Here is a 27,817-nt window from a genome sequence, read left to right on the forward strand (position 1 = left end):
ACCTCTAATGTTCGGAGTTCTGCATTTTTCTGTTTCAATTTACTTTATTACCTTCAGTCTGTTTGTGTTCTTGTTCTAATTCAGTTATAGCTCCAATAGTGAATCCTTCCTTCCGCTTGTTTCCTTTTTAAAATGATTATTTGCACTGATTCTTGTATGACAGCCTTCAAAGTGCCTCGTAATAAGGCTTCTGGGTACTGTGATGAATTATTATGTATATAGAATTCCTCGATTTTTAATTATTTGATGCTGGGTTTTATTGAACAGAAAACAGCAAAGTTTCAGAATGTTTAGAAGTAAAGTCAGACACAAACACATATGAGGATGAGAGGGGGCTTGAAATGTACAAGAGGAAGTTCCACTCAAGACAAAGCTATCAAAACTGACCAGGGATTGAGGAGGGAGGAACTGAAATGGGCCATCACAAGAAAGGAGAATGCAGCTGTCCCTGGTTAAGTCTCTTCTCCTTCCCCAGGATAGAGGCAAGGAGAGCAGCTCCTTAGGCAAGGTTCTAGTCCCAAACCTTTCTTCACCCTGCCTGGGCAGAGGGAAGAGCAGCTGTTCAGGCAAGGAAAGGAGCGTTGAAGTCCACGGCACTGAGATATTCCAGCCAGTCCCGCAGCAAAGGTCTCTCCTGAGGGGGCTGCCAGAAAGAAAGAAGATTAGTGCATCATGGCCAGGGCTCAGAAGAAGAAGAGGAGTTTGGATTTGATATCCCGCTTTATCACTACCCGAAGGAGTCTCAAAGCGGCTAACATTCTCCTTTCCCTTCCTCCCCCACAACAAACACCATGTGAGGTGAGTGAGACTGAGAGACTTCAGAGAAGTGTGACTAGCCCAAGGTCACCCAGCAGCTGCGTGTGGAGGAGCGGGGAAGCGAACCCGGTTCACCAGATTATGAGTCCACCGCTCTTAACTACTACACCACACAGCCTGAGGAAACCACAAGGAGCTCCTAGGAAGTGGATTCCCAGGAATCTGAGAATCTCATCTAACTGGTGCAAGGCAGGCTACTGAGAGTTTGATGCCACTGCTTAAAACAAAGAGAAGGGCACTGCCCCTCTGGTATCTTCCATAAAAGCATCTCATGCCTCTGTGACCCCACCGCAGTGTCCTTTTGAGTCACTTTTAACTTGAGATGGAGGGTTACAGCCAGAAAACAGAGAAGCAAGCAAGCAAAAGCCTATAGATGAGGGACCTTTAGCCTTTCACCCAGAAAGAGGCCCCTCTCCCCCCCAAAACCATGATTCCCCTAGGAATTGCAGAGGAGCACTCCATTCTTTGGGGACATCGGCAGCCATTTTACTGAGCCCACCCTCATTTCTATTTGCATGCCTAACAACCTAGGGAGCAAGTGCAGCTATGCTTAATAGGGCTGGAAGCAAAGGTCCAAGAATGAGCATGGGCAGAAACACTGACCCCTCTTTACAGCTGCACTTCCATGCACATCCCCAATGTTTGGTGCCCACTTTTCTACCCCAAATAGATCTCTAGCCAGAAGGCAGGAGAACAGAGACAAGTGCGATGGCTGGGCGCAAGAGGGTCGATGATTTTAACAGCCTCCTCTCCTCAGAGTCTTAATTCCTGCTGTTTCATTTACCCCCATTCAAGATCACCACCAAGCGCTAACCTTATAGGAAGTTGCGTCAACTGTGCCACTCTGAACCTTCACTGAGCAGAGGGAGATGCCACCGCTGGCTGGGTATCCTGGCTCCACATAGAGGTTACAAGTGGAGCTGGGCTTCAGGTAACTCAGAATCCTTTTCTCTTGCTGCCAATCAATAGCAAAACTGCAGAGGGAAGAGCGGGGGGGGGGGTTAAGGCATCAGCAATGGCTGGCATGGAGACAGTCAATGGGGACAGAAATACAACCTCCCTCCAAAATGGGAGGGCATTCCCTTGAACGCAGCAATCCCCACTGCACATAGAGGCCAGGCAGGTCGATGCCTAAGTGACGGCTAGCAAGCACAAGAGAGCCTCACTGATGCCAGGGGTTGGCCCCAGCCCCAAGGCTGCCAGCTGCCAATCCCTACTAAGAGCCCACTGGACAGACACCTTGGCATGTCTCTATTCTGTGCAGTGCCTAAACAAGTATGAAAAGGGATTAAAAGGGAACAGAATCTTCTAGGTTCACATATGTTTTGGTGGGTGGAGGGCATCTCACAGCCTTCATTCCATTCTTTTCCAGCCTTGCTTTCATCCAAATGGCTTGAAACACACACTCTCAGTGCTCCAAGTGTTCTCAGTTGTATTTCGAACCAGCCAGAAGAGCAGTGAAAAGGTGAGAGTGTGGCTTGGTTAAGAAGACCATCTGAGTTTCTGACAAAGATAAGATCCCAATTGGGGTCTGAAGACACATCAAAACAGATATCTCTTAACAGCTGCATCAATGCAGGCGAACTAATACCAGTGTACTGGAAGAAGCAAAGATCACCAGTGTCAAAGCAATGACTCTTCAACATCAGCTTCATTGGACTGGTTATGCTGTGCGGGTGCCTGATGATTGTCTTCCAAAGCAACTACTCTATTCCGAACTTAAAAATGGAAAGCGTAATGCCGGTGATCAATAAAAGAGGTTTAAAAACTCTCTCAAGGCAAATCTTTTAAAATGTAGTACAGTGGTACCTCGGTTACAGATGCTTCAGGTTACAAACTCCGCTAACCAGGAAGTGGTTGCTCCAGGTTAAGAACTTTGCCCCAGGATAAGAATGGAAATCAAGCGCCAGCGGCACAGCAGCAGCAGGAGGCCCCATTCGTGAAAGCGCGCCTCAGGTTAAGAACAGTTTCAGGTTAAGAATGGACCTCTGAGACGAATTAAGTTCTTAACCCAAGGTACCACTGTATAAACACCGACAACTGGGAAACACTGGCCTGCGAACGCTCCAATTGGAGAACAGCCTTTACCAAAGGTGTCATGGACTTTGAAGATGCTTGAACTCAGGATGAAAGGGAGAAACGTGCTAAGAGGAAGGCGCATTTAGCAAACCCTAACCGTGATCAACTCCTTCCCAGAAACCCATGTCCCCACTGTGGAAGGACGTGCGGATCCAGAATTGGCCTCCACAGTCACTTATGGACTCACTGTTAAAACCGTGTTCATGAAAGACAATCTTACTCGGCTACGAGTGATTGCCAAAGAAAGAAGAAGCTATCAAGTGATCAGAGGAGTGTCGATTTCACATCACTGTGAAGGGACGTATTCACAAAAAACTGGAAGCTGGCCAAGAAACAGAGCAGTGTGCACTTTAGTCTTAACAACGCCAACCTTTCTCTCTGCAGTGCTCATGCTGTTAACTCCCCTCCTGGAAAAGGTTAAGCCAGCCCCCCCCCCCCCCTTTCTCAAGCTTCAGGCAGGCAATTAAAACCTTCCTATTTTGCCAACCTTGCAGTGTGGGTGAAAAGTTACATCTCCCTGCTTTTCTATTGAATTATGTTATCCTGCTATTTTGAATATGTCAATTTCACTTATTTAGGAACTGCTTCCTCTGAAGTATGAGTATCTCAAAGCAATTTCACAATACAGCTCAGTTGCACCCAACTAAATTTTACTCCGAGCAGAGCCTCTGAAATTAGTCATGTCCATTCTTTCAATGGACCAACTCTGAGTAGGAACCAACATCGGACACAAGTCAGTATTATTATCATATATAAATTTTACACAGTTCAGTAGACCCAAAGATGTACTGCCAACAATAAAGGATACACCTCTGATTGCAAAACAATCAATTCCTCACTGCACATTATAATATCCTCTATAAAGACACAGAAAGATTAACATCACTATTCCTAGTTACAGGTAGGTAGCCGTGTTGGTCTGCTGCAGTCGAAACAAAATAAAAAAATTCCTTCCAGTAGCACCTTAGAGACCAACTAAGTTTGTTACTGCATGCACACGAAAGCTCATACCAATAACAAACTTAGTTAGTCTCTAAGGTGCTACTGTAAGGAATTTTTTAAATCACTATTCCTAGTTCTCATCTTAATAGTTCTTCCTTATAAATTCAGAAACTCAGTCCTAGTATTGATAGCTGTTTGGTTATGCTTTTGAATTCAACACGCGAAATTGATTTTAGTGACGTCAGCTGCTTTTCTTGTGTTTTATATGTATTATCTATATTTTTTACAAACTGCTTTGCATTTATTCTTGACAAAAGATGAGGGCGTAAATTTCTAAATAAATAAATAAATTCAATTTGAGCAGGTAAACTAGCAGGCTTGCCAAGGCAGTTTTGGAGCCCCTGCGATCCAACCCACTTTACTTGGTCTGCTTCATTTGGCAAGGCGTCTCTGCACCGCTCCCCTACATGCTCCAAACTGGAGACGCCAGGAAATAAATCAAAGCATGGTCTCTGGTGCTGAGCCCCTGCAACTTCCTCTCTGTGTAAAGACAGAAAAACTTCAACTCAACCAGGAACTCCAGAGGCCCAAAACGGCTCTACAAAAGCTCTACAAAAGCAAGGAAGCTCACCAGCTGTGCAGCAACTCAATCTCAGCCAGAAGTTGTGCTTGCTGGAAGTAGCTATTCTGCAACTCCAGGACGATGGCTCTGATGTTGCCGCAAGTGCCTTCGGGAAGCGCCAAAGAGGGAGGGAAGAAAGGGCTGTCGCTCTGCACGGGAGAAGGAGATCGTCAGCGGTCTGAAAACTCCGCTCCAGGACAGAACCCGATTCTCGCTCCGACTCACCTGCAGCATGACGCTGCCATCGTCCCTCCAGTGCAAGCGCAGCTTCAGGGCGTGGGGAGTGGCAGCCCCCGGCTGGGCCGGGGAGATCAGCTCAAACTCCAGGTCACTCTTTGATTCAGAAAGCAGTCTGACCCCTTGCAAAGTCTCCAGGAGGGACCGGAAGTCAGAGATCCTGCGGACAACGAACAAGTCCAGGGCGGGGCAACAAAAAGGCGGAAATCTGGAGGCATATCTCCAACAAGACTCATGGTGGAGCAGTCTGGGTGGTGGCTGGAGTAGTGAAGGGCTGAATTTCTCTCCTTCCTCCCACCCCCAACCTTTTAAAGGCAGCCTTAAGACTGAAGATTTTAACCCATGCTATAAAATAAGGCAATGAGTATTCCAGACAGACAAAATCTGAACTCTGCACCAGGTAACCTGCAGGTAACCTGTGAATTATAGAAATTACCGTATTTTTCGCTCTGTAAGACACATTTTTCCCCTCCTAAAAAGTAAGGGGAAATGTGTGTGCGTCTTATGGAGTGAATGCAGGTGGGAGGCTCTGCTCAGCGCTCCCTTTAAAGAACCCGCTTTTGGAGACTATCAGAGATCATAAAGAAAACAAGAAGATGAGGAAAACAACAGAGAAGATGGACTAGAACGGTGAATACTATTTGGACAGAACTGTGTATATTAAAGCAGCAGCAAGAGAGATGTATGGATCCCGTTCGGAGCTTGAAGTATGGGTACCCCCAACAAAAATTTTAAAATTTGGCTGTGTAATTTGGAATTAATGTGATTTGATTGGCCTGTTAATAAAAATTATATAAAGAGCCACATGAAGTGTGTGTGTGTGGCTCTTGGGGGCTTTTCCCTGAAGAGGAAGAAGGGCTGCCCTTCTCCCTCCTCGGGGAAAAGCCCCCAAGAGCTCCACACGCTCTTTAAACGCCCCACACGCTCTTTAAAGGGAGCGCGACTCTTGGGCGAGCCTTCCTCCCCCTGCCCGGAAGAGGCTGTGCGCGGCTAAGGCAGAAGCCAGGACAGCAAGCGGGATCGCTGCGCAGCGATCCCACTTGCTGTCCTGGCTTATGGCTATCCCAGAAGGCAGATTCCTCTTGCTGTTCTGGCTTCTGGGATTCAGAATATTTTTTTTCTTCTTTTCCTCCTCCAAAAACCAGGTGCGTCTTATGGTCTGGTGCGTCTTATAGAGCGAAAAATATGGTGGCGTGATTCCCTTACTATGCATAGTTTGATTCAACCGCCATTAGTTACAGGGAGCTGCACACATCTACAAAGGATACCCCAGAATTTCTCAGCCAACCCTCTGGCTGCCCAGCTGAAAAGAGGCAAGGCCCACACGCTTGCAAGCATGCATCTTTCCTCGCATGAGCAGAACCTTAAGTTTCAATGGCGGGGTAGCTGGGCATATCCTACCCCAACGGCAGATATGGAATCAAGGGGTGGCCTTTAGTCCCTATTCCAAGTCCCAAGTGCATTCTTGGGCACATTTCAGATTCCATTCCCCGCAGCCGGAACCAGCGCCCTCACCTCTGGACCTCTTCCTGCCATGCGCGGGCCTGGCGCTCTTCTTCCTCTAGCTCCCTCTGCAGGTGCTCCAGCTCTTCACGCTGCGCCTGCAGACTGCCTTGCAGCTCCGCCATGCGCTCCTCCAGCAGCCGCTGCTGCTCACACAAGGCGTCCTGCCAGGGTAGAGGCAACCAGGATCAAGCCAAGGGACTCAACCAGCTGCTATCCCCACTCCGGACCAGCTCAGATCTAGTTCCACTTGCCCTGTTAGCCCCACCTGCTCCTTCTGCAGCCTCTTCTGAGCGCTCCTCGCCTTCTCCTCCATCTCCAGTTTCTACAAGGGAAGCGCAAAATAAGTAAGTGAAGCAATCCCAAATGGCTGGGTCACAACCTACGCCTTATCAATATACACTGTTTGCTGGGCTTACAAACATGCGTTACCCCTGATGGGACATATAAACAAAGGGAAGGTGTACTCCATCCCACCCCCCATGATAATACTTTGGCTACTAAGGGGCTTCTTGAATTTGAACCCAATGAACACAGCATGTGGTTAAACTACAGAATTTGCTACCAGGCACAGTGGTACCTCTGGTTGTGAACGGGATCCGTTCCGGAGCCCCGTTCGCAACCTGGGCAGAACGCAACCCGCGTCTGCAGGTCGCGATTCACCACTTCTGTGCATGCGTGTGGCGTCATTTTGAGGAGTAATATGCTTTAAGGGACACGGATGGCACTATGGGTTAAACCACAGAGCCTAGGGCTTGCAGATCAGAAAGTCGGTGGTTCGAATCCCTGGACAGGGTGAGCTCCAGTTGCTCGGTCCCTGCTCCTTCCAACCTAGCAGTTCGAAAGCACGTCAAAGTGCAAGTAGATAAATAGGTACTGCTCCGGTGGAAAGGTAAATGGCATTTCTGTGCGCTGCTCTGGTTCACCAGAAACGGTTTAGTCATGCTGGCCACATGACCCGAAAGCTGTACGCCGGCTCCCTTGGCCAATAAAGCGAGATGAGCGCCACAACCCCAGAGTCATCCGTGACTGGACCTAATGATCAAGAGTCCCTTTACCTTTAATATGCTTTAAATCTAAGGTGCTTACACAGCCTTATTCCTTAGCAAAGATGTGGAGCAGTACCTGGTGGAGAGGTGAAAACCTTTGTCTTTTGGCTGATTATGCAAGGGGGGGATCTCTTTTATTTTTCATTATTTAGTGTAAAAGATCAAACCAAAGTAAAGCAAACCATTCCAAAACACAGCATTGGTTCCAGAGACATTCTGGGCACACATTTCAAAAGCAGGCAGCAGCAGAACTGCTAAGATCTGTGTCAGCTGCCCCCTTTGCTTCTATGTTTTATCTACTAACCTCGCCACCTTGTAAGAGAAATCTGATGCCCTTTTAAATGTGTTGTGAGTGTTAGTATTTCACGCCTCCGATGCTGCAGGTGAGATTGGTGGAAATCACATGCCTGTCTGAGAAGAGTATTGGAACGGAAGACAGTCTTATCTCTTCCGCTGTATGTAGTATTTGTACTGTACTTTTGCTTTTACTTGTGACCTGTTCGTCTCTCAGAGCTGGAGAGAGACGACGCCATGAATCCTTTGTCTGCACATAGTGTGTAAAAAAATACGTAGATTAGCTCTACGATGTCTTCTTGCTGTGTTATGCTAGAAGATTAGTGTACATATATCATTTGAGTCCCATGGACTGCAAGAAGATCAAACGTATCCATTCTGAAGGAAATTAGCCCTGAGTGCTCACTGGAAGGACAGATCGTGAAGCTGAGGCTCCAATACTTTGGCCACCTCAGGAGAAGAGAAAACTCCCCGGAAAAGACCCTGATGTTGGGAAAGATGGAGGACACAAGGAGAAGGGGACGACGGAGGACGAGATGGTTGGACAGTGTTCTCGAAGCTACCAGCATGAGTCTGACCAAACTGCGGGAGGCAGTGGAAGACAGGAGTGCCTGGCGTGCTCTGGTCCATGGGGTCACGAAGAGTCGGACACGACTAAACGACTAAACAACAACAATCATTTGATACATGTCGCTGAAGTGCACTGGAGAAGAAGGAAAATGCCTTTTCCAGTGCTGCGCATGCCGGAGGACGCTCGGAGTTCAGGTGCTGCAGGGGCACCCCAGGGCGTTTTCCAACAGTGGGAGGGGGGATTATTGGTTTATTTTTGTTCTCATTTCTATTATGCACTTTTGGGGGGGTTATATTGTAATTTTATGTTGTGAACCACCCTGAGATCTATGGATGAAGGGTGGAATACAAATTTAATAATACTAATACTAATAATTACTTTTTAAGCTTCCCTCCACCAAATGTGCTGCCTGAATCTTTTGCCTTCCCCTCCTTCGACCTCCAAAATTCTGCTGGGAGATGTCTAGACCACCCTGGCTTTAGCATCTTGTCTATGGGCAGCTTGCTTTAATCCAAGGGCAGGAAATCTCTGGGCCTCGAGGTCTGGTTGCGCTAGAGCTCCCACCATTCCTCACCATTTCTGACCATGGGAGCTGACGTCTGGAAACATCTCAAGAGCCACAGGTTCACCAATCTTGCTATAATCAGAAATCAACTCCATCCCAGGCTCCCCGTCGCCACCCCCAAATCAGCAAAGCACCTTGTCTCGGTAGCGTTGCAGAGCTTCTTCCAAGAGCTGAGCTCGGTTCCGCGCCTGCTCCAGCTTGAGAAGCAGTTGTGGCACATCCTTCTTGATGCTCTCCACTTGTTGTTGGTACTCAGCTTTGAGCTTCTTCCACTCCTGCTTCGCTTCAGCCACCTCCTGTCCTGCAAGAGAAAGAGGCGGCGGCGGGAAGCCCAAGATCAGCCTTGGAGACAGAGGAGGCGGTACATGTGCCCCCACCCTCAGTCGTTTCACCGAATTTCTCAAAGTACCAGAAGTAGAAGCAGGAGTTTCCAACCCACACTATGACCAGCCACAATAAAAAAATTAACTCTCCAGGGAACAAGGCTGATGTTCATTAAACCAGCTTGCCCAATACACCCACCAGTCACCGGCTGAAGAAATGTAGCTCCACAGAGCACACTTCAGCACTGCTCAGCTTGGACTCTTGGACTGAAAGCACAGAATGTTTTCTGGGGAGTTTAAAAAAGCCATTTCCTGCTTTGCATTGATTTTTATTTTATTTTGTGGGAAATAAATGCAAGGCAATTTATAAAAATATAAAGATTTAAAAATTTAAATTTAAAAACTTAAATTAATAAATGAAATAATAAAAACTAAAAGCCCATTTCCTAATTCAGGGGTGGCCAACGTGGCAGGCTCTGGAAGCTTTGGACTACAACTCCCATCAGCACCTGCCAGCATGGACTGGTGATGATGATGGGAGTTGTAGTCCAGCAACATCTGGAGGGTCACAGGTAAGTTGCCCCCCCCCCCATTTTGGCCCTGGAAACAGTTTAAGGTTGTATACGGCAAGGAGGAAAGCAGTGGTGCAACGCTATGGCACAATTCCATGGGAGTGAATCCAAAAACAGGTTTAACTACACTAAGCAATCCACAATGCAGGGATATTTTTCAAAATTAATATGCAAACTAGAGATACTTTGATTCACATAGAATCATAGAATCATAGAGTTGGAAGAGACCACAAGGGCCATCGAGTCCAACCCCCTGCCAAGCAGGAAACACCATCAGAGCACTCCTGACATATGGTTGTCAAGCCTCTGCTTAAAGACCTCCAAAGAAGGAGACTCCACCACACTCCTTGGCAGCAAATTCCACTGTCGAACAGCTCTTACTGTCAGGAAGTTCTTCCTAATGTTTAGGTGGAATCTTCTTTCTTGTAGTTTGGATCCATTGCTCCGTGTCCGCTTCTCTGGAGCAGCAGAAAACAACCTTTCTCCCTCCTCTATGTGACATCCTTTTATATATTTGAACATGTCTATCATATCACCCCTTAACCTCCTCTTCTCCAGGCTAAACATGCCCAGCTCCCTTAGCCATTCCTCATAAGGCATCGTTTCCAGGCCTTTGACCATTTTGGTTGCCCTCCTCTGGACACGTTCCAGTTTGTCAGTGTCCTTCTTGAACTGTGGTGCCCAGAACTGGACACAGTACTCCAGGTGAGGTCTGACCAGAGCAGAATACAGTGGCACTATTACTTCCCTTGATCTAGATGCTATACTCCTATTGATGCAGCCCAGAATTGCATTGGCTTTTTTAGCTGCCTGTTGGCTCACGCTTCACCCTCATTAGTTTGGACACATAGAAAACCGTGACATGTGCAGCATGCATACTCACGAACAGAAGATTTGGAGGCGTTCTCAACGCAAAGTCCAGAATCAAGGAAATCCAGACAGAACTTCAACACTTGCAGCTGCATCAGCATAAACTTGTGGGCGTGCCTGGTGCTCTGGAAAACACGCACCAAAAGCAGGGTTCAAGTCAGCACCCTGGGAGCTCTCCGCCCCTTGAGCCAGCCAAGACGAAAGCCAGCATCCCCTCCAAAGGAAAAAAGGCTACTACTCACCACGGCATGCTCAGCCAAAACCTGAGGTGGTAGGTCAGCCTCCACCCCATATTGGGCTTGGCTCTCAAAGGCGAGTGCATCCTTCACCCGAGCAAGAAGCCTAAGGCGGACATGAAGAAACCATAACATCAAGAAACTAAAAGAGCACTTTTCAAAACTTCATATGTCCCAAGGAAACATTTCAGCTGGCACAGCAACCCTCCATACTGGTGAAAGATTCAAGGTCATATTCTTACCTAGTCCAGGGTGGGCAAATGTGGGCCCTGCAGATGTTGTTGCATTACAAACTCCCATTGTTCCTGACCCCTGGCTACACTGAGGCTAATGGGAGTTGTAGTTCAACATCTGGAGGTCACAAGATGCCCACGCCAAGGGCATACATCCAGCTCAGCTGGGATACTTGCCAGGCTAACCAGGGTTCAGAGTTGCTCTATGCAAACAGGGAGCAACACCTTGAACACACCTAACACCAATGTGGTATAATGGTTAAAGTGTTGGACTAGGATCTGGGAGACAAGGGCTCAAATCCCCACAATCATGAAACTTGACCCACCTCAAAGGGTTGTTATGGGGATTAAAGGGGATGGAGAACCACATACACAGAACTGAGGTCCTTGCAGTAAAAATGTGGGATATAAATGCAATAAAATAAATAAATATACCTGTTCAGGTGGTCAGAAATGACGTGAAAGTTGTTCTGTACAGGGAAACTTGCCTGCTGTTTCACTACCTCACTGAGAAACCTTTCAAGCCTATGCTGCTGTTTAATATGTTCTTGATTAATGATGATTTTGTACTGGTTTTTAAATGGCGTTTTATGTTTTACTTGTTATACATATTGTTATTAGCTCTTTTATGAGGCATATACTTTTATAAGCAAACAACCCCCTGATGAACTTTCAAGGAACACTCAAGCGTCTGTGGAAAATTCATAGAATCATAGCGTTGGAAGCTGCAGGTCACCTAGTCCAGCCCCCTGAAATTATAATGTTTTCAAGCAAATGCAGCAGTAAAAACCAGGGAAATGCAGAATAATGTTTTTAGCAGGTACTGCCAAACTAAAGGATCAAGTTCAAGCGCATAAAATGGGTATTATGTGGCACCTGCTGCAGTGCCAGTAGCCCCAGTTCAGAGCGGTTGAGTGGGCACAGGGAGGGCTAGTCGACCTCGCAAGCAAGCTGGACCAAAGATATGTACATGTGTGTATTTATATATATATTGTATATACAAATGAAAACCATTCTTCCTTCAATGCCCAACGAAATAGTTAAGTGCAAAGCGGGGGAAGTACCGCAGATCTCCCAAACGAGTCTGCTTGATGTATAAATGGTGGTTTTAGGTGAACTCGTAGGTAAACCGGTCCCAAGATGTTAAACTTCTCGAGATTATATGGATTTTTAAAATTTAGTGCGTTAACGAGACAGAGAAGCAAAGTCCTGTCGCTCCCAGAAGCCCTTTAACCACTGGAGCCCAAATACATCCGTCGCCCGGTGAACTAGCACAAGAGCATTTCACCCATATTGCTTTAATGCATTTATTTGTTTAATAAAATGGATACACCGCCTGGTTGCTCCAAATATAAAAAAGCCCTAGGCTGTTCACAAAAAGGCAAGACTATAAAACCAGGAAAAGTTTGCCATATATATGTTACGCGTGCAATAAACTAAAACAAGATTAAAATACCCTAAGATTTATACCAGCTGAAGAGATACCAGAGCATGTATATATATATATATATTTAAGAATATCCCTATTTCTTGGGAATAAGTGGCAAATAAACAGCACTCACTCCGCAGCCTCCGAGGCCGCCATAGCCGCTCAATGTCGCTGCGCTCCTCGCGCCTTTTCATTTGAGTCCACTTCCGCCCGCCAAGCGCACCAATCGCTGCTCGGAGACCAAGCAATGCCCCGCCCAGTGTCTTGGATCCCGCAGCACCATTGGACAGAAGCGGCGCGGAGGGGGGAAGATGGGCGGCGACCGAAATGAACGTTCGCCTCCATTTTGAGAAAGGCGTCTGGCAGGGATTGTGGGGAGGAGGGAAGCGGGGCTGGAGGCGGTCGGGGCGCCACAACAACAACAACAACAACAACAACAACACAACAGCAGCAGACGCTCAATGCCTAAAAGAGACATATTGGCCGTTTCCGAGGCTGGGGAAGGGGTCCATCTCAAAAGAATGAGATTAAATAGAAAATAGGCATAATGTCTCAAGAAATGAAGCCGATTTGTTTTTGTTTTTTTTAAGTGTTAGGTGGAAAAAAATACGAGAGACATTGCACATACCTTTGAAAATCAAGAAGATCTTTAATAAAAATACATTTAAATAAAAAAATAGAAAATGGGCAGCCCCCAGGCCCACTTCCTCGTCTGCATTTGAACACGTTGCTGAAGTTGGTTCCCAGTTGCTTATTTGCTCGAGATTTCGAAAGTACTGTACGCAGTTCCCTCAACATGAAAAGCAAAGTTTATATGGCCCTCAGCCCCAGAAATAAAGCTTGGGTTAACTCATGCTATGTATCTGCGTCGTCATGGGACTCCCCTCCTCAAGCACAGCAATACGTTTATTCATTCCGAAGTCGACTGCTTGTAAAATGTTCCTAAATGCGTGATGACCCCCATAAACATCATAAAAGGGTAACGGAGGGGATCCCCATCTCAAAAACTGCTTTGGGCCAGGGCGAAGAATAATGCCCAAGCAGATGGCAGAGCATCATCTGTGACGTGGTGTATCCTGCTTTCCCACGGGTGAATGGAATGGTCGAGGGCATCCATGAACACCATAAATAGCCAAAATATTTAGAAATAATTGGGGTTCCCCCTCCCCACCCCCCGCCAATATGTGCTTCTGTCCAAAACAAATAATACACTCAAGGAAATGGACAGTGCCCTCTACAAGATGTCGATGCATTCTGCCTGATCCAGAGCTTCATTTGGGTGCATGTCACAATTAAGGGCATAAAAAAAATTGGTAATGTGTGTGTCTACTCCATCCCTCCATCCATTCCTTTTATTTGCATGCTGTTTTCCCACACCCCAAAAATCATGCTCAAAGCAGCTTACAACAAAGAAAACAATAATGCACTTTAAACAAATACTACAAAAACAATTTCATGATAACATATCAAAACAATATGAAATATGAAATATAATAACATACAAAAAATGACATTTCAGTGTTATAAATATAACAAGATTAGTTAAACAACATGCAGTGTCCAACAGCAAAAATAACCTTAGTCCTAGAAACACCCTACTTTCCCTGGTGTTGCTCACTGTCCCTTCCCTGGGTGTCAATGACAGCAGGATACCACCCATAGTGAGTATGCCCACTAGTAAGGCTTCCAAAAGTATGCTCTGGGCCACCATTAATCATCCACCCACTTCTTCTTCTTCTTCTTCTTCTTCTTCTTCTTCTTCTTCTTCTTTCAACTTATAAGGTAAAGGTAAAGGTACCCCTGCCCGTACGGGCCAGTCTTGCCAGACTCTAGGGTTGTGCGCTCATCTCACTCTAAAGGCCAGGAGCCAGCGCTGTCCGCAGACAAAACGGAACGCCGTTTACCTTCCCGCTAGTAAGCGGTCCCTATTTATCTACTTGCACCCGAGAGTGCTTTCGAACTGCTAGGTTGGCAGGCGCTGGGACCGAACGACGGGAGCGCACCCCGCCGCGGGGATTCGAACCGCCGACCTTTCGATCGGCAAGTCCTAGGCGCTGAGGTTTTACCCACAGCGCCACCCTTCTTTCAACTTATACACCGCCCTATACCTGGAGGTCTCAGGGCGGCTCACAAGAGATGATGGTGTGATACGGAATACCACCTCCCAGAGGGTCCTCCTGGCGCAGGCCACCATCAAGGAACATCTAAGCACACCAGCTTTAGTGAAGTGTTTGTTTTTTTAACTTAAAGTAACTTTGGGAGATGTTTTGGTGTCATTAATTGGAAAGAAATTAGACAGCAATACTGACAGGCATTTGTACAGCATGAGCCTAGGCATGTTTATTCAAAAGTAATTTTCAGAGTTGAATAAGGTCTGTTCCCAGGTGAATGTGCATTATAGCTGTCAACTTTTCCCTTTTCTTGAGAGGAATCCTATTCGGAATAAGGGAATTTCCCTTTAAAAAAGGGAAACGCTGGCAGCTATGCGTATTATGTATATTTTAAAGTTACTCTGGATGGTATAGTCACAATGAAGCTGTAGCAAGAAACTGAAGAATTTGGCATATTTTTTTCTTCTGTGCCTCTCACCCTGAATTCCTCATTAAGAGCTTAGGATAAAATCCAGGGTTGTGGTTCATAATTGTGAGACATTTGTCTGTCAGCTTCTTTATGAATAAGCCTAGTTCTTTCCTGCATTTTATTCTGGTCCTACGAACTTCTGGTTTATCTTCAACTTACAGCTCCCATGGATGTTTAGTCAGAAAGAAGTTCCACAGCGCTTAGGGAGTCTGACTTCCATGTAAGATTGTGTGGGGATGCTGCCTTTTAAGGCTGCCGCTTTTTCTTCTAACTTCTCCCGTAGTTAAGCTTCTTATTCCCACTTTTCTCCATGTTAGGAAAATCATCTTGCTTTACTTCTGTGAGTCCGGCTAGAGTTAAAACACCTTCTCTTCTTGCCTTACTTATCTAGTAAATAAATGATGTTTGGGGCTATAAATACATTGCAAACTTAGCTGTAGCTTTGTATGAAGGCTGCAGTTCTTGTAAGCGCTTAGTGGAGCATCTCACTGGAAGCAGCGGGGCTGTACTTGTGAGAAAATGAACATAAAGCTCAGGCTGTAATTATAAAATCTCATAGTCCACTCTAGGTGGCCTATAGATGCCTCTCTGAGGCACCTAGCCTTATACCAGGCTCTCCAGGAATTTGAACTACTTACTTTTTTTTACTTACGCGCGCACACACACACACAGATAGAACTGGCCTTCCTTATCACCGGTTCCTTTCCCAAGCAGCCCCACCCTCTCTACAAAGGCCCAGATTGCAGCATAGCAGGTGCATCTGGCTTCCCCGGGGAAAGCCATGGAGTGGAATCCGGAGAGGAGGAAAAGAAGCTCCGTGAGTGGCAGCAGCTGGGGCAACTCGAGCTGGATGAGATTCCAGTAAGTTTCCTTGCTTTGTTTTCCCTTGAGCTTCCTGGTGTGGCCTCTGGCTGGGTGGCTTGCAAAACTTTGTACAGACATTTTACAGGAAATGCTTGCTGGCATACAGCTCCTGCTTGAACTCTCCCTGCTTCTTTCCTTGATATTTAACTAGTCCATCCTTTTTTGCTCTCCTTGCTCTGGATCGCTTTGGTACCGTAAACAAGAGATTCTGCAAGGGCGCAGAGCTCTTCAATCAGTAGAGTGGCACAAGAGCAGTTTGTAAAATGACGAGCGCAGAGGCAGGCAGGGTTAGCAGGCGCAACTGGCTATACAAGGGTTTGGCATCGCCCAAATTCCTTCCACCCTGTTTTCTTGAATTGGAGACTGGTATTTCTCGGTTGCCTTTGCACCTCCCTCCCTCTGGTCTCTTCCTCCCCACTTACTCCCTAGCCGTAATGAAGACTGCAAGCCCTTCTAGGCACGAACCTCTTAGGGTGAGATGCAAGGGTACTCTGCAGCCTAGCAGTACTATATAGTTAATATTATTATGCAACTTATTGTACTATGTTTTATACGTGTTGTAAGCTGCCCAGATGGCGGGGTATATTATTATTATTATTATTACTACTACTACTACTACTGTTACTGTTATTATTATTAACTATATTGGACCTCCAACTACCCCATCTCCGTTCAGTTCTAGGAGTCACTTTTGTGCAACGCAGTTTCAGCAAAGCTTCCCCAAGTATATGCAAAACAACAAAATCCCCCCCCCCTCCAAACACATATTGGGACTTTGTGATGACTACGGGCAGGGGTGCCAACTTGAATAAAACACTGGGGGTGGGGCAGGTGAGCCCCGCCCCACATAACCGAGCACGCGCACACTATCTGAATGGCAATGCCCATCAACTTGGGGGCGTCTGTCTCCCTCAAATATTTTAATGGAAGGTGGGTGGAGGGACCTCGGTCCCTAGGAGTTGGCTCCTATGACAGCGGAAGTGGCTCCGACGTCGAGGCTGGATTAAGCCCCTTTTGATGAACTTTGCAAGGAGCAGAGACGGGGGGAGCAGTGGAGGAAGGAGAAGCGGCGCGGGGGAGGGCAGAGGAGGAGTTCTGTGTTATTGTTTTACAAATGCGTCCGCTTTGAAAATCTCACCAGTTACCCGCCCCCGCCCCGCCCCCGGAGCTCCTCATCCCCGATGGGGAGATTGCACTCTGCACGTGCTCTGGAGCACGCGCACCGCAGCAGCTGAGCAGCCAGGCCGGCGAGCAACCTCTGGGCGGCTGACGGCGGCCTGCCACTCGCGTCCCCTAAGCGGCGCCCGGCCACCTCCGCCTCGGAAGGGCCGGGCGCCGCCGGGCCCGCATGCGCCGCCGCCGCCGCCGCGCCTTGTGGGCTGGAGCCGCCGGTGCTCCTCCTCCCGCCTTCCTCGTCGTCTCCGCCCTTTTCTTCCGCTGCTCTTGCTGCTGCCGCTGCCGGCCATCGCCGCGGCTGAGGACCCGGGAGCCGCTGCTGCAGGTACCGCCCGCGTCCCCAGCGCCCCTTCCACCCGCGGGACCCCGATCCGACCCTCCGGCCGGCTGCCCTCGCAGGATGAGGCCCCCCTCCCTCTCCCCGGGTCCGGTTGCCGTGGAAACGAGCCCGCCCCTTGCAAGGTTGGCCTCGCCCGCCTCTCCGGCGAGGTGGTCGCCATGGAGACCCCGTGGTCTCCCTGCCTTCGGGGCAGCCCGCGGACACAGGCCCTTTCTCAGCGCATCCACATCCCTCTCTCCCTTGCCTTCCTTCATCCCCCCTTCCTCTTCTCATCACCATAGTAACCAGCCCATGCCATCACCCCCAAAACGTCGCTTCTCCCTTCGCATCTCTCCCCACCCCCCACGTAAAAGGGAATTAATTCTCCTCCCATCAAAAATGCTTACGGGATTATTCCGCTCCTCCAGCAAATCAGGCTGTCATTGCTTCTCATCCCCGTGATATCATACCGCATCGTGAGCCCGTTCTTCCCTTTTTCGTCACCCCCTCCCCCAAAATCAGAAATTAGGCCCCTTTTGAGGAAAGACCCAGCAAAAATTGCCCACTGCAAAGTCCAGTTGTCGCAGATTATGCCGGTGCATATCCCCCTGTGACCTTCCTCTTTTCAGGGGAGCGTGTGGTGGGATATTAGAGACCAGATGGCACCGTGCAAAAGGCTGGATTTGGCTTAGGGTTCACTCTTATCTATCTCATATGGATGCTCTAATGCAGGCATGGCCAATTTCTTAAGCTATGGGGACTGGGCCCCTTTTGCAAAGCCACTGTAGGGGAGGGGCACTCCTCCCTGGGAAGAACTGCCAATAATTATTAAGGTAATAATCTGCAGAGGGGGCAGATGAGAGTCATGCTGCAGGTCTCCTGACTGGACGGTTTGCAATCCCTTTTGCAATCCTGTGGCCCATATCCATTCCCTGTATTAGTGCTCTCTGTTATGTGGAGGGAACATCAGTGTCAAATCCAAACCTTTCTTCCCTCCCAGTAAAACAAGTCAGCAGACTACACAGTGGCTCCCGTATGTGGGACGCACAATTCATGCTCTCCCTTATTCTGCAGGAAACAAAATACTACCACCACACCCATTGGTGACCGAGTCCCATCATCTGCTTCAATTGGCTCTTCCTTAGCTTGTCAGAAGCACTGTCACAGAGCTGTTTTTCCTGTGGGAGGGGAGTGTGCCTTCCCCGTCAGTTGCCTATGGCCAGTATCACAGCTAAGGCTTCTTTTGTCATAGCCATCTGTGCGCCTCTTGGCCTGGAAGTTGCATGCTCATGGATGGGCCATCGTGTTGCGCAAGCCTTTAATCCCTCTCTGTGCCCATCTCTGAAGCTGATTTCTCTGTGACCTCTCAATTGCAGACGCCCACTTACAAGCTCCCCTGAGCGGCCAGTGGCAGTGTGGGGCATGGCAGCAGTGTGGCAGCAAGTGTTGGCTGTAGACGCACGGTAAGTGTAAAGGAGTAGGGCCCGCAGGGGTCTTGGGCAGGGCTTTGTGCTGCTGGGGTCTACCTGTGCTGGTGGAAGTCGTGTGCTTCTGCATATCAATTGCTGGGAATCACAAATGAGGAGAGAGCATCTGGTTGGTCGTTGTAAGAAAAGGATGCTGAGCAAGATGGTCTGATCCTGCAGGGTTCCCCATGTTATTATGGGAAGAGCAAGTCCAGAGAAGGAGCTAAATCAGTCTTGTCTAATTGTTCAGGGAGATGGGTGTCTTGTGTGAGAATTCTAGATCCATGTTTGGTGGGAACATCAACAATAGTTATGAATATGCTTTCACAATTACCCTTGGTAGTTTCTCCAGGTGAGTCAATCATTTTTGATGCCGCACTTTCAATTAGTGCAGGAATTACCATATTGGTCTGAATATAGGCTGCATTCCACTCTTCCCAACCAGGCCTGTATAAAATCATACTCTTATATGTAGAAAAGCTGTTGTCAGGGGTTCAGGAGCAGAGGCACAGGAAAGGGAGGAAATGGAGAGCGAGGGGGAGGAGTCCGAAGGAAATGTCAGCGATGACAGCGGTCCGAGGTCTCTGAGTCTTTCCAGTGAATCGGAAGATTCACAGAAAGGGGCTCCCATGGTCAGGGCAAGGGGGGTGCCTAGGGGGACACCCCAGGAAGAAGGGGCCAGAGGGGACTCAGAGAACAGCAGTTGGAAATCAGGGCCAGCGTCCACACCAGAGGGCAGTAGGGGGGAGGAGTCCCAGGCATCGGGATCAGGCGGCGCGCTGCCAGCGGGAGGACATGAGGCAGGACTGGCCACGCCTCCATCGGGGAGCGAGGAAACGGTCGAGAGGAAGGTTGAAGGCTGCGCGCGCGCGCCAAGTTCAAATGTACGGGAGGGCGGCGCAGTGGGCAGCCCGGATAGGGAGCCAGGTCCTAAAGCCCGCCGAAGAGAGCGGGAGGAGTCAGGGGGGTCAACGTCTGCGTCGGAAGAATCCAGGAAGGAAGGGACACCGGGGGGTAGCAGGACCCAGAGGAGAAGGGAGAGACGGAAGAGGTGGAGTAAGGCTAGAATCTTAAACTGGTGTACAGGGGGCGGAGATTCAGATGGAGCTTCGCCGGTCTAAACCCTAGACGTAGAGCTGGGGTGCTCCGGTTTGAAAATGGAAACTGTACTTCAATAAAGACTTTTGTACATTACTACCGGCTAGCGTTGGTCCTCTGTGAGCTGGGACCTAGAGCCAGCTCTGACAGCTGTGATTTTAAAAAATCTCATTTTAGGGGTGCTTCCTATATTGGGGGAGGCTTGTATCAAGACCAATAGGATCAAACCTCCACTAAAGACATGTCCTGCGAAAGGGTCAGTGTCTTGTGTCTTTGGACAACTAAGTTTTAGAAGCAAAATATCAATATTTTAGAGGTAGATGGCGGTTGGGTGGGTTCCTCAAATCCGACTTTCTACCAAAGGGATTTTATTTCCAGTTGTTGAATGTTTTTCGTTTGGTGGCCTCAAATATATTGCATAATGCCATTATAGTGTTATCAGCTGGAGTACTGACCACAGCGTGGCAATGCAAGATACTGTGCTGCAGGGGAATCTTGAAGGAGATTCTCTCCGTTCAGTTGGTGCTAACCCCAGCACAATGCTAAAGATCAGAGGAGAGCAGGGTGAGCTGAATTAGAAGGCGGCAGGCTCAGGCTTCCAGCAGCTGATGCACCAACCCCTATTTCAGGTACAACGCATACCGCACCCCAACCTTCCCGCAATTCCGCACGCAGTACATCCGCCGGCGCAGCCAGCTGCTGCGGGACAACGCCAAGGCCGGCTACGACCCCTCGCTCCGTAAGCAGTACCTGCGGCTGCGCAGCCAGCTCCTGGCCCAGCGCTACGGCCCCCTCTCAGAGCAGAGCAGCTTCCGTGCCTACAGCAACAGCATTGTCCGAAGCAGTCGTACCACACTTGACCGCATGGAGGTAACCAAGGGCAGCCGGGGGGGGACGACGAGAGTAACACCAGCCCTGTGCATTTGGCCCGGGACATTATGCATTTAAATGAAGCCTATTCCATTGGTGGGAAGAGGGCTATAGTTTTGACGAGGTCAGCACTTGCTCAGAGGAGAGAATGATTCCTTGCCAACACAGGAGCATTTCGGCTCCCACTCCGTGCAGCACAGTATTCTTGTCCAGTAGGTTCAGGGCTGTGTGTAATCTGTCCCTCAGGGAAGCCAAAGCTAAACTATGCATGTGCCATGGGCATAGCCGGGGGGCAGGGAGGAGCAGCTCCCACCTCCAGATCAAGTAAAAGAATAGGAATACTTAACTGACCAACCACATTGGTTCTGCTCCCCCTAACAAAAAACTTGTCTATGCCCATGGCACGTAAAATAGACATACGCAGAGTAAATTTGTATAGAGCCGCTCACATAATTCCAATCCCAATAGTCAGATTTTCAGAAAATTTGGCAGATTTGGGAAAACAGACAAGAAAAATGGGAATGTAGAGAGCAGAACAAGGTACGGGCACAGTTAAAGAGGTATTCCTCCCTCCGCAAAGGTTCCAGAGCCTTCATTAAAAGCCTCCCGACACAATTTTAGTCATCAGGATTAGAAAATAGACAAACAAAACAGAGGGAACAGAAGCACAGGTTAGAAATCTGAGTCTTTTATAAAGGCACTCTGCAACTTAAGTGCTGGCGTCCATTTCCTCATCTTCTCATTGCTTCCTCTCTGGAATCCCTGACCTTGCAGATACGCCTGTCTCTGCTTCCTTCAGTAATGCACCCAGCATAGTATGTCATCTAGCTCCTTGCTATCTTCCAATGTAACTATTTTATGCATTGTGCCACAGGATTTTGATGACGACCCAAGGGCACTGGGTGCCCGAGGCCACCGCCGCTCTGTCAGCCGAGGGTCCTACCAGCTGCAGGCGCAAATGAACCGAGCTGTCTACGATGAGAGGTATAAGGCTGACAGATCTAATCTGGGGCTAAAAGCGGGCATGGCATTCATCTGCTCATTTGGTGCATGCCAATTCTTTGACTTCCAAGTTTTTGTCAGAACCCTGGATGCTGTTCTGACTCCAGTACAGGTGAAGCAGCCAGGACAAAAGCTCTATGCTCCCATACTGGTCTCCCCGCCCCCCCCCCCCAGCACCCATTCCATTGGAAAGAAAGTTCAAGCTGTGTGCTTATTTCATAACAATGTCTTGTGTCTTCCTTTAGACCCCCTGGCAGTGTTGTCCCCACTTCGGTGGCAGAGGCCAGCCGTGCAATGGCTGGAGATACCACCCTAAGTGAGAACTACGCCTTTGCTGGCATGTACCATATATTTGACCAGCACGTAGATGAGGCTGGTGAGTAGAGCAGTTGCTAAGGTGTCATGGGGTAACTACTAACTGTCTCCATCTTGTCTTTTGATATCACATTGGCCATATGAACCAGGGTGACTATGAAGATTGCGTTTTGGAGAGAACTATATAGAAGTGACACACCACACACCCCTGCAAAAAACCAAAACAGACGACTCCAGGACAAGTAGTGAGATTATTATTCCTGCCTTCTTGAGGTGGAAGCGAGCAAAGGAAAGTGGAGGGTTGGAAAAGCCTTTACAGGCTGGTGTTGCTTCTTTTGCTGATAAGCATGCTTAAGTGCAGCTGTTAACTATTAAGTAGCCTAACACAAAGCCTCCCTTCCCCCACAGCCTTCCTCAAATGCTCCTTAGAGAGCTCTGTAATTGTGTTGATGCAAGAAGGGAATCGTGTTCTGAGTGGTATCTGGCAGAGAGATATTTGTAGCTGGAGTGCATGGAAATAATTAAGAATCCCTTAAAACTGTCAGCCTCTTAGAGGGTGGGTGCCGGTACTGCTCTTGCCTTTGCTGTCAACATCCGGCTAACACCCATTTCCCCTTTTCTTCCCCAGTGCCCAAGGTTCAGTTTGCCAATGATGACAAACACCTATTAGCCTGCTGTTCTCTGGACGGTACCATTTCTGTGTGCCAGCTAGTGCCAACTCCCCCTGTGGTGCTGCGGGTGCTGAAGGGACATAGCCGTGGCGTGTCGGACTTTGCCTGGTCCCTCTCCAACGACATCATTGTTTCCACTTCCCTTGACGCCACTATGCGCATATGGGCTACAGAGGATGGCAAGTGCATCCGGGAAATTCCAGATCCGGATGCTTCTGAGCTGCTCTGCTGCACTTTCCAGCCCATGAACAATAATCTCACGGTGGTGAGTGAAGGCCTAGGATATAGTGACCCTGCCCACTTCCACCTGAGCTAATAAACAAAGCACTGGGCCTTTCCCCTACAAGGGACATGTGCTTGCATACAGTTGAGGTTTCTTCCTTTCTCCCCACCCCCAAATGATGTAAGTACGGAATAAGTGGGCTGAATCAAAAGAAATGGGGACTGGAATCAGTACTGCTGGGGGTGAAGCAAAGGCAGTCTGGTCACAAGTCAAAGGGACTTGGCACAGATTAAAACATAAACTTTCTCCTCTAGGTGTTTCAGGTCCATAATTAAGCAAATGGTGGTGAGGGGAGAGTCTCTTGGGGGTAAGATGAAAGGAAGAGTGTGTGCCTGTTGCTCATTCTTCTGCTCCGTAGAATAGTATGAAACTGACATCTTTATTTGTCCATAAGGTGGGGAATGGAAAGCACAACCTCCATGTGGTGAACATCTCGACAGGGAAAAAAGTGAAGGGTGGCTCAAGCAAGCTAACTGGCCGAGTGCTGTCTCTCTCCTTTGATTCCCCGGGCCGTATCCTCTGGGCAGGAGATGACAAAGGCAGCATATTTTCTTTCCTCTTTGATATGGCAACAGGTGAGTGGAGTGGGATGGGGAGCATAGTTAAGGACAAGAATTAGCACAGATTGGCTTCAAGCCTTCTGCTTCCTTCTTCCCCCCTGCAGGAAAACTGACCAAGGCAAAACGGCTGGTAGTTAACGAGGGCAGTTCTATCACCAGTATCTCAGCCCGCTCTTGGATCAGCAGAGAAGCACGGGACCCCTCCCTCCTCATCAATGCATGTATTAACAAGCTGCTGCTATATAGGTGAGGGGCTTTCCATGGCATTGCCATGCTGGAAGACAGACACTTGCTCTACTCATATGTGCAGAGTGCCAATGAGCCCCACATTAGAGGATAGATTATGTGATACATGTTTGTGTAATGCAGATGCAGAGAAGCAGTTTGCTATGATTGAGCTATTTATCCATTGTCTGTTCTTGGCTACTTTTTCCTGACAGGGTAGTGGACAACGAAGGGACACTCCAGCTTAAGAGAAGTTTCCAGATACAGCAGAGCTCGCATCCTGTCCGCAGCATCTTCTGCCCCCTCATGTCCTTCCGCCAGGGAGCTTGCATTGGTATGATGCCCATGAGAGTTCACTCTCATTGTAAAGGGGATGCTGGACAAGACATTCTCACTTGGAATTTCTTGCAGGTTGTCACTTCCTTGCCTGCAACTCTGCTCCTGCATGCAGCTAATCTGTATGACACATAATTTTTGCAGAGCCTAGTCCCCTCACCCCACAAAAAAACAAACAAACAGGGAAGCTTTTGTCCTCTCTAATTACTTCTCTTTGTGCATTTCAGTGACCGGCAGTGAGGATATGTGTGTCTACTTCTTTGACGTGGAGCGAGCTACCAAGGCGATAGTCAACAAACTACAAGGTCATAGTGCTGCTGTGCTGGATGTCAGCTTTAACTGTGATGAGAGCCTGTTGGCGTCCAGTGATGCCAAAGGCATGGTTATTGTCTGGAAAAGAGAACAGAAGTAGCATTTCTCCCCTGATGAGTGGAAAGAAGTACACTCACTCAACATTGTTGAAGGAGACAGCCTGGGTGAAAGTCAGGAATCCTAAACACCATTTGTCCTCCTCTTGCTGGTAGTTTTATTTATATCTTCTGCAGCTGTGAAAGTACTGAGAACATCTTTACAGTGAACCAGCATCCATTTCTTCCCAGGTTTTCAATTAGTGGGATTTTGTATAGCAGACAAAGGATGCAGGTTATCCTGTGAGAAGTTTGGCTTACTTCTGTTGTGGTTTATGTGTTAGATGTCCAGGTTGCTGTCAGCTGTAATCAACTGAACACAATGTATGCCAAAAGGGAAGGTGGTAAACAATGCTGCAGAGCCTCTCTGCCAACTGGCAGCATAGGAATTGGGACTACATGGGTTCTTTGGCTCACGAGCATGAAATTTAGTGGTCCTAGCTCCCATTTAGTAGTAGCTTGCTCCTTGCTGCTGCATAACTACTTTGCTGTTGCAATGGTCCATTCCTTCCTGGAAATACCAAGGACATCAAACTCCAGAAAGCTGCATCTTCTCTTTGCCTCCTTCAAGTGCCAGACTGAGCCATCAACTTGGAAGGATCAGCCCGCTTTATTAGTGTGCCTGTTGGACATGTGAACTTCTGCAGCTACAACTTTGTGGACAGATTCCCCTCCAACATGAAAAATCTTGCAGCTCATGTTTACATTGGGCTCTTAGTTCTGGCATGTGTTTCAGGAGCAGCTACCAGTGATGAAATGTCTTCCGCTTACCGGGAAGAGGAAACTGCAGGTGCTGAATAGATTTGCTTGCACACCAACACAGCTTGCTTGAAATATTACTAGGAATGTTTTTGGAATATCAAGAAACTCAATCTGGAACATTACTGACAACTGTATTCAAAAACAGGTGGTGGAGTAGAGTCTGCTAAACTGAACTTTGCAGCTACTTAATGCAGTTGCTTTTTGCCACTTATCTTCCACAGCATGTGTGGCATTGTAACAGGGAAGGGGGTTAGTTGTATTGAAACTCTTCTGTATTGTGGCTGTGATAGTTGCTTTTTCCTCAAATTTGTTCTTTCTGTGGACTAGGAGAAAAGATTTCTAAATTCACTTTTACTTGAAAAAAATAAGTGGTAGGATTTTCAGGCAGGTATGTGGAAGGTAAGAGCTGATGGGATGGTGCTTCAAATTTCCTCATAGGTACCACATCAGTCACCTTATGAAGAACATGAGTTGAGCTAAGGGGACCCTGTACACAGGGTGGCAAGCCACATCTTTGCATCAAACAGATTGCACAGCCTATTGCAGGGTTGAGAGAATCGTGACACTCAGAACTGGACACAGCATTCCAGGTGTGATTTGACTAAGACAGTATAGAGCAGTAGTATAGCTTCCCTTGGTCTGAACACTATACTTCTGTTGATGCAGCCTAGAATAGCATTCATTTTTTGACCTGCCAAATGCCTCTGGAAAACCCACAAGCAAGACATGAGAAGAATAGCCTTGTCGCTAAAGATCAATAATAGATTCAGAGACATACTTCCTCCAATCTTGAGGAAATAGTGCTTTCAAAACTAGTAGCCCAATAGCCTTGTCCTCTATGAATCTGGCAAATCCCCTTTCAAAGACATTTAAGCTTGTGACCATCATTACAACTTGTGGTAGCAAACTTTTAAAGAAAAAGTGCTGTTTGAAGAACCTCCTTTTGTCATTCCAAAATATCCTGCCAAACAACTTTATTGAATGACTCTGGGTTCCAGTGTAATGAGGATGGAAAATTGTATTTCTACCCACTTTTTCCACACTACGCAATTTTATAAGTTCCTGTCATACCCTCATACTTGCTTTCCCACCCTAACTTAAAAGCCCCAAGCACCATAGCCTTTTCCTTATTATAAGAAGTATTCTAAACCTCAGTTTATTTAGTTCAGCCTTTCTGCATCCTCTCAAACTAAACAACCTTTTTGAGATGTGCCAACCAGCACTGTAGACAGCACTCCAAGTGTAGTCACTACACTACATGTTTTTAACGGCATTGGAATCTCTCGGGCACATGAATGGCGATACAAAAAATATAACACACTGGCAACCTGGACAACAACGCAATAACCTAAACAATGGCCCAGTTTGGTCTCACTATGCTTTAGTGGGGAGGAGCAAAGCTTGCTCCTACTCCTGGCCTTGCTGTTTTCAGACTACCCAGAGCTCACCATTTGTCTTCCTCAAAGAAACTACCAGTGGCAAACCAATAACAAACGTCAGTTGTAACTCACGGTTTCATTAGGAATAAATGAACAACACTATTAATCTTAAATATGTGCACAGACCTGTCTCCTTTGCCATGGGCCAATGATGGAGTGCCCTTTTCTTCTGGCAAGAATTGCATGGCACCTGAGCTTGGATGCTACCAGCATTCTCCTTTTTGAGAGAGGTGGAAGCGGACTGCTTTTCCACACCACACTGTAATAGTTGCATGACATGCAGAAATTCAGCTCGTGGAAATGAAAATGATGGGGGAAAGATCACCTATTACATATTTGCCTGGCATGCAACTATTAAAAACAGATAACCTCAGTCAGCAAAAAAGCATAGCATCATACTAAGCAGTTTCTTGAGTTTCTACACTGTGAAAGTCAAATACGTTGCATTTCACTAAAATGAAAGCAGGATTGATGGCGCTAAAAGCTTTTTTCAGTTTTAAGCAATGAAGAATGAACAAGTGTGTGAATAGACTTCTGATATTTCTTAGAGAGATTTACAAGGATGTAGGGCCAGGGACTTTCCCCTGAAATGGACAGAGCAAAGCAGGATCAAGCTCCACCTTGCACACTAAATGAAAATGCAGAAACACTTAACTTCCTCTCCACACATGACATGCTAGTTTCTTTTTCATTTAACATGGCATCCAAACCTAGTATCCTTATTCTTTGTGAACTCTCAGTTTAGAGGGGCTGCCCCTAGAGATGTCCCATTTAATTATCTACAGAAGTAGGATAGAGAGGCCTGGCCCCTAGACTCGAAGTTCCCTACCACGGATTTATACAACTGATTACTTGTGTGAATGACGGCTACATGGAAAATGGATGCTAAATAAAATTACCTGAAATTAGTAAAGCCTCAGTTCTGTATTCCAAACCTTAGTGTATACCCCCTTTTGTAGTTCAAAACAAGTGAATGAGCTGAAGAACTGGAATGACTTTCTGGAATATGTTAGGCTAACACTGGTTTCTAGTTCCCACTTGCCACACACACTGAAGTTATCTGAGTTTTTGCTTCAAAGAAGGAAATACAAGATGATATGTCA

General features: G+C 47.5%; 2 protein-coding genes across 6 annotated transcripts; one reads left to right on the plus strand and one right to left on the minus strand.

Moving 5' to 3' along the window:
• Window positions 1-232: 232 nt before the first annotated feature.
• LOC310667625 (outer kinetochore KNL1 complex subunit ZWINT-like) lies at window positions 233-17,884 on the minus strand. Of its 3 annotated transcripts, none has more exons than XM_083420385.1 (10): window positions 17,688-17,884; window positions 10,686-10,785; window positions 10,457-10,568; window positions 8,813-8,979; window positions 6,468-6,524; window positions 6,212-6,363; window positions 4,685-4,856; window positions 4,469-4,608; window positions 1,631-1,790; window positions 233-643 (listed from the first exon to the last, which is right to left on the minus strand). In XM_083420385.1, the coding sequence occupies exons 1-10, from the start codon at window positions 17,753-17,755 to the stop codon at window positions 563-565; spliced, it is 1,209 nt and encodes a 402-aa protein (XP_083276511.1). In that variant the 5' UTR covers window positions 17,756-17,884; the 3' UTR covers window positions 233-562. The 3 variants fall into 3 exon arrangements, with proteins under 3 accessions (XP_083276511.1, XP_083276512.1, XP_083276513.1); XM_083420386.1 differs by lacking the exon at window positions 17,688-17,884 and adding an exon at window positions 12,475-12,572; XM_083420387.1 differs by lacking the exon at window positions 17,688-17,884 and adding an exon at window positions 10,922-11,115.
• WDR13 (WD repeat domain 13) lies at window positions 15,393-27,627 on the plus strand. Of its 3 annotated transcripts, none has more exons than XM_083420170.1 (10): window positions 15,393-15,782; window positions 18,657-18,743; window positions 20,474-20,714; window positions 21,589-21,698; window positions 21,962-22,092; window positions 22,660-22,967; window positions 23,380-23,560; window positions 23,650-23,791; window positions 23,986-24,104; window positions 24,334-27,627. In XM_083420170.1, the coding sequence occupies exons 1-10, from the start codon at window positions 15,703-15,705 to the stop codon at window positions 24,516-24,518; spliced, it is 1,584 nt and encodes a 527-aa protein (XP_083276296.1). In that variant the 5' UTR covers window positions 15,393-15,702; the 3' UTR covers window positions 24,519-27,627. The 3 variants fall into 3 exon arrangements, with proteins under 3 accessions (XP_083276296.1, XP_083276297.1, XP_083276298.1); XM_083420171.1 differs by lacking the exon at window positions 15,393-15,782 and adding an exon at window positions 16,738-17,286; XM_083420172.1 differs by lacking the exon at window positions 15,393-15,782 and adding an exon at window positions 17,979-18,113.
• The last annotated feature ends 190 nt before the right edge of the window (window positions 27,628-27,817 follow it).

Source organism: Podarcis tiliguerta, assembly GCF_965153285.1.
Source record: "Podarcis tiliguerta genome assembly, chromosome: 17".
In the NCBI taxonomy this organism is placed as follows: Eukaryota; Metazoa; Chordata; class Lepidosauria; order Squamata; family Lacertidae; genus Podarcis; species Podarcis tiliguerta.

What these genes read in the sequence shown, in the direction of transcription:
- WDR13 (XM_083420170.1), top strand. Translation starts at nt 15,703, where the DNA reads ATGGAGTGGAATCCGGAGAGGAGGAAAAGAAGCTCCGTGAGTGGCAGC. An exon ending in TGAACAATAATCTCACGGTG is followed by an intron (nt 22,968 to 23,379) that starts GTGAGTGAAGGC and finishes TTTGTCCATAAG; the next exon opens with GTGGGGAATGGAAAGCACAA. An exon ending in CCTCTTTGATATGGCAACAG is followed by an intron (nt 23,561 to 23,649) that starts GTGAGTGGAGTG and finishes TCCCCCCTGCAG; the next exon opens with GAAAACTGACCAAGGCAAAA.
- LOC310667625 (XM_083420385.1), bottom strand. Translation starts at nt 17,755, where the DNA reads ATGCGGTATGATATCACGGGGATGAGAAGCAATGACAGCCTGATTTGC. An exon ending in TGGCAGGAAGAGGTCCAGAG is followed by an intron (nt 4,857 to 6,211) that starts GTGAGGGCGCTG and finishes CGTTGTCCGCAG; the next exon opens with GATCTCTGACTTCCGGTCCC. An exon ending in ATTGAGTTGCTGCACAGCTG is followed by an intron (nt 1,791 to 4,468) that starts GTGAGCTTCCTT and finishes TTCCCTCTGCAG; the next exon opens with TTTTGCTATTGATTGGCAGC.